We start from the raw sequence: 9,907 nt of genomic DNA, 5'->3' as shown, positions 1-9,907 counted from the left end.
ACTACGCTAAAAATAACTGCATATCTGGCTGAATTATGCCTTCTGCATCCGCTCTCACTTCTTCCTAAATTCACTATCCACATCACATTCGAAGTCTCCTAATGGCAATGTACATGCACACACAGTGCGGACAGGCCCCATTTCATCTTCTAAGAGGCAGAAAGACCGCTTCAAAAAACCCAGCCATTCCCCACCAGTTTCCCCAACTTACGTCCACAATGAAGTTACCTGCTTCTCTATGCCTCCACTGACTCAACTAAGCAGAGGACAATATTAACAGTTGACTGATTCAAAGTTTACTGAGCAAGCCAAAATGATTATTTTTTGCTGGAATGCTCCTTAGGCAAGAATCTGTTAGTTTCCTCATATACTTACTGGAACGTTTCCCCATCAGCTGAGGGAAAATATGCAAATTATATAACATTAAACAAGTGTCTCGAGACTTCATCAGAATTTACTTCTCGCCTGCAGGTATAAACGAAACCTGCATTACCCATAATGTTTATTATTTCTTACTCTCCAGAACGCTATCAGCAGAGGGAATGTTCAACTACCTCCGGAAACGCTTTACCAGCCACATCAGAGAGCGTAGCCGACGAAGAGCAAGGCTTGTCTCTAAAGATGGAAGGTGTAACATAGAGTTTGGCAATGTAGAACAGTCAAGGTTTGTCTTTTTGATTGATATATGGACAACTATCCTGGATCTCCGATGGAGATACAAAATGACTATCTTCATTTCAGCATTCTTAGGCAGCTGGTTTCTATTTGGTCTCCTCTGGTACGTTGTGGCATACATCCACAAAGATCTTCCAGAATTCAATCCTTCCATAAATCACACCCCCTGCGTTGAGAATATCAACGGCCTGACTTCAGCTTTCCTGTTCTCCTTGGAGACCCAGGTAACCATCGGTTATGGCTTCAGATGTGTCACAGAACAATGCGCCACTGCCATTTTCCTGCTCATCTTCCAATCTATCTTGGGGGTAATAATTAATTCTTTCATGTGTGGTGCCATCTTGGCCAAGATATCGAGGTCCAAAAACCGAGCTAAGACCATCACCTTCAGCAAGAATGCCGTCATCAGCAAACGTGGTGGGAAGCTCTGCCTCCTTATTCGGGTGGCAAACCTCAGGAAGAGTCTACTAATTGGGAGTCACATTTATGGAAAGCTTCTGAAGACCACCATCACCCCAGAAGGAGAAACAATCATTTTGGACCAAGTCAACATAGAATTTGTAGTTGATGCTGGCAATGAGAACCTCTTCTTCATTTCTCCATTAACTATTTATCATATCATAGATAAGAACAGCCCATTCTTCCACATGGCAGCAGAGACTATTCTGCAGCAAGATTTTGAATTGGTGGTGTTTTTAGATGGCACTGTTGAAGCCACTAGTGCTACCTGTCAAGTGAGGACATCCTACATCCCAGAAGAGGTGCTCTGGGGATATCGCTTTGCTCCCATTGTGTCCAAGACCAAAGAAGGGAAATACAGAGTAGACTTCCAGAACTTCAGCAAGACAGTAGCTGTGGAGACTCCCCATTGTGCTTTCTGTCTCTACAATGAGAAAGAAGCTAAAGCCAAAAAGAAAGGTTACGACAATCCCGGTTTTGTCTTGTCAGAAGTTAGTGAAACCAGTGACACAAAAATGTAGTTCCAGATGTTCATGGGACTGTATCTTTTTTCACAATGAATTCAATCTTGAGAGGATTAATAACTTAGTAAAACAAAAAAGAAACACAGGTTTGGGTTTACTCTAAACCAGCATTTATCTTCTCAAAAGCCTCAAATCAAAGAGGAACAGAATACCAGTGATCTCCAGAACATTATTTAACTAGACTATATATATATTTCATAGAGTTTATATTTTTATACCTATGGGACATTTAATGAAGCTGCTATGTTGGAATGTCCAATGCGCTTACGTTCCCAGAGGCATGCATGTCTTAAAAAGCCTGAAAAGATGGAGAGAAACTTTAGGACATGTTAAAGATACACAGCTGTTGGACGTATGTTTCTGGTTGCCAAAGTCCTCTATGAAAGCAGACTCTCTGGCTCCAGAACACTTGAGCACTTTTGAACATTTTGGAAGAATTCCTTCTTTCTTCGAGGCTGGTACATCCACAGAAACAGAGCATTAAGGGATGGTACGTGCTTAGCAAGCTAAAAAAGACAAAGCTGGGGCCATCCTGCTGCAGCTAGAACTCTGTAAAATACAACTTCTCTCTTGTGAAAGCCTTTGATTCCTTTCAGGGAAGAATAGCCAAATGGAAATGAAAAGTGAAAAAACAAGGAGAAGCAAAGTCCCACCATAGGAGAAGAGGAATTTTGCAGCTTATTCCTAACCATCTCACCCTTCAGATCCTCTTCTCTCCACTTCCCCAGGAGCTGACTAACTGTGAAATGAGGAAACACCTGAAGACAACTGTCCAGAAAGAAGGTGAGCCACAGTGGGGAGATGAAAAACACATTCATTGCTTCACACCTGGCAGAAAAGTAATCCACTGGGAGAACAGAGGAAATTCCCAGCTCTAGATGTATCCTTCAAAAAAATCCACAATGCAAACACAGATTATCTTTTCCTTTGAAGCACGAAGGTCTTGTTAAAACAAAAACATGGCATAGGAGCCTCCCACCAACACTGGGCTTCAGATTTACTTCCGAACCGTTCATCTCACTGCAGCAAAATGTGCATCCCTACAGGAAACAAGTTCTGCTCAGCAGTAGCTAAGTAGTGGTGAACATTTTCTGGGTATGATTTTTGACATTTAAGTTTCAAATGCAACAAGAAGCTTCAATAACTTTTTGGTTAATTTCCATTTCCTCACAGCCTTTTTTGTTTCCCAACTAGTTTTTTTTTGCTGAGAGTTCAAGTGGCAGACCAAAGAGAGAGGTTTTTGGGGAACTCTTCCAAGTGATGTAATTCAGCTCATTTATTTTCAACACTGTGGCAAAATGGAAGCATCTTTTTAAAAGCTGCTGGACCGAGCAGCTTTAAAAGGGGAGAATTAAGCAGGTCAAATGCTGACAAGACAAAGTTATTTTGCAAGTGATCACGATGTGAGTATGGAAATCAAACTCTGGGAACCAAGAGTGTTCGGGTCTCAGTCCCAGTGTGGTATCAACTCCTTTGTTGGTTCAGAACAAATCACTTTAGTATGTATCTCAGATTTGCCATCTGTAACACGGGATATCAAGTACTTACGCTGTGCAAAGAACAATGTTATGAACAATTATGTCACTAAAGCACTTTAAAAGCCCATTCTCAACTGTCTCAATCTTTCCTCTCTTCACTGCACCACCGTTACACCCTTCTTCACTTAAATTGGAAAGGTCAGCACAGAAAGTCCTGTTCTCATCAGACATCAGAATTACTAGAAACAGCTGCATTATGGCTAGAACTAGGGAACGCTAGAACCGCCAGCTGAAACATTCAAGGTCATTCACAGATACTGCCCAGTATTTTAAGTGCACTGGTTTTGCAACCTTGCAAAATAACATCTTCAACTGTAAAAGTGTTTTTACAGTCCAAATCACCACAGCATCTGAGCCCTTCCAGCCACTAGTGCATCTCAGATTGTCTGCTTGGAAGGACAGCTGTTTTATCCTCCACTCCGAATAGCACACCAAAGCACAAATAGCGAGTGATTAGTGGCCATCCACAGAAATCTAGGGGGCAGAAGGGAGTCTCAAGAGTCCCAGGCTTGTCTGAACCAAAAAGCTGCTGTGCCACTCAGTCCTTCCATAGCTGCTGCTACACTTCCTTTATAGGCTTCCTGTACAGTTGGCCTCTGTGTGAATTCCCTAGAAAGCAGCACTGGCAGTATTCAAGGCTTACAAGTTATACCTGTTACCCCTGGGAAAAGAGATGCACCAAGATGCCCTTAATAGAAGTAGAAGGATAGTCTTTATTGTACAAGAAAAGCAATTCAATAGGAAATTCATTTAAAAGGTCAAACCCAGCTACGCAATGAGGAGATAGGAAAGATTCTTATTTTCTTTAAGTGAAGCTGGTTTGGGATGTCAGTGCCTGGGGGCGAACAATCAAATACTACTCCAGTGCCTGTCCAAGAAGTGGTGTACATCCTCCAAAGTTTAAACGGTCCCTAAACAATGCACTTTCAGGCACTGCCCTTGAGAAAGCCATCTCAAAATCCTAAGCCTGCAAGTTCATGACACAGCTTTTCTAAGCTCTTACCCCATGTTCCTACAGCACAAGTGTTAGGAGGCATTATTCTGTGTCTAGAAGTATTAAGCACTATCACAACTCAAACAGAAGATACTTGATCTCGCTGCAAGGACGATGCCCTGTTGTTCACTCTAGTCTAACAGTTACACCCGCCTCCGAAGCTACCTACGCTGCCTACAGTATGGGAAGGGCGATTGTATTCTTCTGCCTGTTTTGGTGTTACAAAGGGGGGGGACTGGCTACTGCACAAACAGAGAAGACGCGAGGAGGACATACCCAAGTTGACAGGGCCATGGCTGAGCTCTCAAGCTTAGAGGGCGACCATACTGGGACCTAAATTGGAGTCTAGGAATGAAACCCTCCTCCCATGAGCCTGTGGCTGATTGTCACCTCAGGAAACGCCTGCCAGTCCCCGGCTGCCAGCGGTGCACCAGGCAGGAGATAGAGCACTGCAGGCAGAGAGCAGCAGCGGGAGAACAATGAGTGGAATTTCCTCTTTCTGTCCGGAGAGGGCTGTTTGTCACCAGAGAGATAAAGGCCCGAGGCAAGGAAAAGGGGTTATCGGGAGACATGTGGTACACAGTGCCACTCAGGACAGACTCCATAGGAAATCTATTTTGGGGGCTGTCACCCCTACTGCCATTAAAAGAAAGTTCAGTTAAGAGGATGAAAATAAATTTAATCTTGCTGAGCAGAAGTGGCTGGAGGGAACCACAGACCCGATACTGGAAAACAAAGACTGGTTTCTTTACCCGTGACACTGTTTCATTTCTACATCTCTACAGCACTCTTCTCGAGCCTTATGGTTCTCTTCTCCCTCCCGGTCCACCCAGTCTCCAGGCTGCCCATACTGTCACAGCAACAATTAGTCCTTTCCACAAAGTGGAACATGCTGTGGAAGCCAACAGCCTGGTCAGGACAAAGCAAAGGACTGAAGAGAAAGTCCTGTCTCTTCAGGAGAGGAAATCAGACCCTGTACTTATTGTTGGGTTAATGCCTAAAGGATTTAGCTGTGAAAGTGGTAGCCAAGCAGCTAGGCTTGGGAATAACGTCTGCACTAAACTTAATTTATCTTCTCATTTCACAAACAACATGTTTCTTCTACTGTATTTATTTTAAACATTCATTCAAGCTGTGCACGATATTTCAACCATTTTGAAATAGATTTACCCTCCTGCTGGTAAATGAGTAAGGCATCCTGCTGACTGCTGGAGAAAGGGCCATGAATTAAAATAACTGCTTTTAGTAAACCGACATGTGCTAGTTAACTGTCTCTACACACTCTTTGGTAGTGACTGGTGAAAAGAGACCCCTAAATAACAATAATAAAAAAACAAACCCTGGAAAATTGTTTAGATACTCATACTGACTTGCATTGTTGGAATGTGACAGACCACTGCTAACTAGCTCAAAGCAACTGCTGGGATAACTTCTGCATCTACACGCTTCCTTGTAAACTCAACTACTCACCCATAAACAAGTCAGCAGTGTGCAAAGCCCTGACACAAGTGAGAGCAGCTGAGGTGTCACATCCTCTTTCCTCTCCCCAGGCAGCAAATTGATGTGGTTAGACTCATGCGAATTCAGATGGGAAGAGCTTTTATTTCCTCTTCCCTTTTATTTTGCCCCCTCCAATTCAACCCCCGCCTTGAACTGTCACGGTGCTGGCCCAATTCCTGTTCCCCACACAGGCAGGGAGAAACCACAACCCAACGCACGGGATGTAAGCAGAGCCCCTGCCGCGGCAGGGACAGGGGAAGCTGAGCAAGTGCCTAAACTCTCTGCTGAATCTGTGCCTACAGCTTCTTGCTGCAGCCTGGGGAACCTCTATGACAACACCCTAAATCACACATCACCCTGTAACGATGTCACTGGAACAAGAGTGAGGATGGCTAAAGCTCTCTCTCCACTGCTAGAGTACACAATATCTTTCCTGAGGCCAAGCTGACATTCCTGTGGTGGAAGCATCTGCCTGGAGAAGCTTACGACTTGAACAAACTCACTGCTGCACAAGACAGGCATGCATTCTCCCTGCTCCGGGGAGCTGGACAAGCAAGGGGAGCCTGGAAATGAGACGATCTCACATCACATCTCAATTCGCACGCCGCTAGCCAAATTTAAGCGCGGAAAGTATTGAAGCCCTTGCTCTCCCGGGTGACCGCATCCCGATCAAGCTCCGCAGGGACCAAGTTACCGCGCTGTTCTGTTATGACAGCCCACCGCAGAGGCAGGCTGGCATGCTGGAGACCACGCAGGGGTGCTGTCAGAGGGATCCGAGCCATCCCCCGGGTGCCTTCTGCCTTGCTGCCGCTGGATGGCAGCCCTTACCTCCGGATGGACCGCATAGCCAGCCCCCGCTCTGCGCACAGGCTCCAGGCAGACACCGCGGCAAGCTTCACAGCGCGAACTATGGCAATCTTGAAAGCCCAAAAGCAAGAATTTATTGGGACTGTTCCTTATTTTATTACACCAAGTTTAATGCATTTAGGGACTTATTTTTGGCATGAGCTCCGCTAGCTGGATATATTTAGCCACTTCACAGAAGTGTTGGGAGACTTAATTCACTGCAATGAATTCAGAGGTGATGTGTAAGTGGAGGGCTGGGGGCTGTAAACATCACATCCGCCGTGGCATCTAAAGCACCCTTAACAGAGTCTGCAGTAGGTGGGGTGGGTTAGTAACAGCGAGGTTGGGTCTGGGGAGACCTATATACCACGTGCAATTCTGTTCTGTAACTTCAAGCAAGTCACCGCTCCCTGCTTAGAGCGCCTCAGTTTCCCCAGCTGTTAAAAAAAGCAACCCCACAGGCCACCTTGGGAAAGCTTTGAGCTCTAGCACTATGTTAGTTTTGCAACGGTGCCCAAAAGCGTTTGCTCAGCTGAAGCCCCCCTCTGATTTGGAAGTGTTCCTGGTACATCACAGGGCCTACAGAAACTCACGCAAAGTATTCACTGCCACTGTAGCAGTGTTTGTAAAACCATCGCAAAGTATTCACTGCCACTGTAGCAGTGTTTGTAAAACCATCGCAAAGTATTCACTGCCACTGTAGCAGTGTTTGTAAAACCATCGCAAAGTATTCACTGCCACTGTAGCAGTGTTTGTAAAACCATCGTATCACTTGACAGCATCTACAAGTCCAAATTACGCCCTTTTGTGCTCCTGTGCCAGGAGCTTTGCAAACCCCACCAGGGGGCCCTTAGCCCATTAATCCCTGGGCTACTCCTCCAAAGCACTAAGAGGGCAGACCCCCAGCCCAGAGCCTTGCGAGGCTTCCACGCATTCCCAACCCCAGGCAAACTCAGCCCTGCAGAGGTCCTGAGGGTGACAGAAAACCTAAGGGTGGGGTTCAGGTTATTACAGGCACCAACTGCCAACACTCACAGCACAACCTCCTCCCACAGCAGCACAGAGACACTTGGAAAACAGACCTTGTGCTCCCCAAGGGCTGGTGATGCTGTTCATCCCCACACATGATGAGCCAGCACAGGGCTGTAGCAGAGGAGAGTCCTTTGGCTTGCACACAGGGCTTTGCAGCCGCAGGGAAGGTAAAGCAGATCCAGCATTGGACTTTACAGCTCCAGGAGACAGAAAGTTACCGAAAAGCCAAAGCAAATAACAAGTTTGCAGCAGTTCCTGGAAAGGAAGAAGCAAGCTCTTGTGCTGAAATAGCTGTGTATCAAACTGCCAGAGTCCCCCGGTCACTCCTCCTCCTTTAGCAACTATAACTTAAAATAAGAAACACATCTTCGTCCTTTTCTGCCTGCTCCTGGATAAGCAGCAGCTAAGTCCCCTCCTCTGAAAAACCTCCCCCACCCAGAAAAAACCTTCTGCTCGTTTGCTGCAGCTATTTATAGGAGGCTGAAGCAGCAGCTCAGGTGCAAACACTTAGGTGTGCCATCACTGACACACCTGCTTGCATGGTGCCTCGTTAGGGGCAGCTCGTTCCCCGCTGCGGGGGAGCAGAGTTGATGGGGAATATTGCTGTGGTGGTCTCAAAGCTGCTTTTTTTTCTTGTCTTTCTTTTTCGGGGGTTTAGTATTGGGGTCTGTTTGCTGCTCTTAGAGCCTGAAGAGCTGAATTTTGTCACGGATCTCTAGTTCTCTTCTGGTATGATAGAAGAATCTGAGCTTTATGTGCAGGGACTTCGACCTCTGTAGATGAAAAAATCGTAATGCACACGCTAAATTTTGTGTCGTTCTTTGTATGGCCTTAGTTGAGGGTCTCTTAATTCTTTTCTAATATGATAGAAAAGTCTGAGCTTCATGTGCAACAAGTTCTGCTTTTACAGATGAAAATCATAATATATATGTTATGCTAGGTATTGTGTAAAAGTATACAAATAGGGTCTTTGAAGTGAATTTATAAACCCCAGCCCCCAATGTGCCTCCTAGACTACAGCTCTAATTAACACCAAATGCAGCAACACTCAGTTTGATGTGGGAGAACCTACTTTGTTAGGAAGCAGGCTGAAGTCTAAGAAACTAATTTCACAGAGGTCATTAAAATACTGTATGAGCACAGCAAAGCAGCCTGTAAAAAAATCTATTATTGTAATAGTATAATAAAGTGAAGCTGGCTCCTTTAACCCAGAATTTACAGACCGATGGCTCTTTCCTTCTGACAGTAGGGGTGGGAACAGCAGCTGGGTTCATCAGTGCTTTTATTACAAAGCTTCAGGCATAGTCATTTACTGTCATTGTGAACAGTAAGAATGCACGTGAAATATTACCAGGTAAGGCCAGCTTTACCCCAAATATTGGCACCAACAGAAGTTATGGCAAATTTCCCACATAGTTAGTGTCTCATTAGGACTGAATTACGCTTGTTGGGCGGTAGCATGAGAAATACTTCCTTCTCTTTATTAACGGGAAGGTTTTAGCATGGGGAAATCCCTCTCCCTTGCAACAGTCTTAGGTGCATGTTAGAAATCGGCAGTTGTCTGGAAATTCATCCTCAGGGTTAAAATACAATTCTTAGGTATATGAAAACAGTAAGCCGCTCATATATACAGAGGACGGATTCTGGCATATAAGGCTTATAGATAGGATAAGGATAGATGCTTAACATTAGAAGGATTTGGCATCTCCTAACTTAGCGCATCTAACAAGTGCTTAAGCTGGAAGCTCCATCCTCTCGACTCTAAGCAGTGATTTAGTGGGGATAAAAGGCCTCTTCAAAATGTAGTTGAAATCAGGTTCTAAACTTGACGTCTATAATTAAGCAGTAAGAATAGCTCTTGTTCTCCCTTTCTCTGATATGCAGGTACATCTCAAATAGAAACGAGCTGTCACAGAGATCCCAGCTAAAAGAGCTGGAGCTCAGAGACTGTAAAGCCATCACCGACTCTACTTCACATACAATCTATATGTAGAAGGTGAACTGTAAAGCTAATTCTAGTTTGGCATATTTCAGCTAGATCCCATTCAGTGTTTGCACTTGGGTAGTAGAACAGAAACACCGGGTGAATACTAGATTATTAGAAATGAATAGCTAAGTTACCATTGATTTCAATGGGAGCTGGGATTCCCGGTGAGGTTTGAATTCTGAACTTCAATGCAGAGAAGATTTTCTGCTATCCCTGTTGACTCACAGCTCACAACCATGTGATCCCAACCATCTGTTTGGTAAACTTTCTGATATAAGCCTGAAATACTTGAATTCCATCTGCCTCATCCTCCTGGGAAAAGCAAAAAGTAGCATTAGTACTGTCAAATTCC

The 9,907-nt window shown here is 44.8% G+C and overlaps 1 protein-coding gene across 1 annotated transcript; it reads left to right on the top strand.

Moving 5' to 3' along the window:
• Positions 1 to 542: 542 nt before the first annotated feature.
• KCNJ1 (potassium inwardly rectifying channel subfamily J member 1) lies at positions 543 to 1,655 on the top strand (the record flags this gene model as incomplete). Its single annotated transcript, XM_082493824.1, has 1 exon — positions 543 to 1,655. One exon carries the CDS (start codon positions 543 to 545, stop codon positions 1,653 to 1,655), a length of 1,113 nt encoding a protein of 370 aa, XP_082349950.1.
• Positions 1,656 to 9,907: the final 8,252 nt, after the last annotated feature.

Source organism: Vanellus vanellus, assembly GCF_965231255.1.
Source record: "Vanellus vanellus genome assembly, chromosome: 21".
Taxonomy (NCBI): domain Eukaryota; kingdom Metazoa; phylum Chordata; class Aves; order Charadriiformes; family Charadriidae; genus Vanellus; species Vanellus vanellus.
This window is presented reverse-complemented; position numbering and strand designations above follow the sequence as displayed.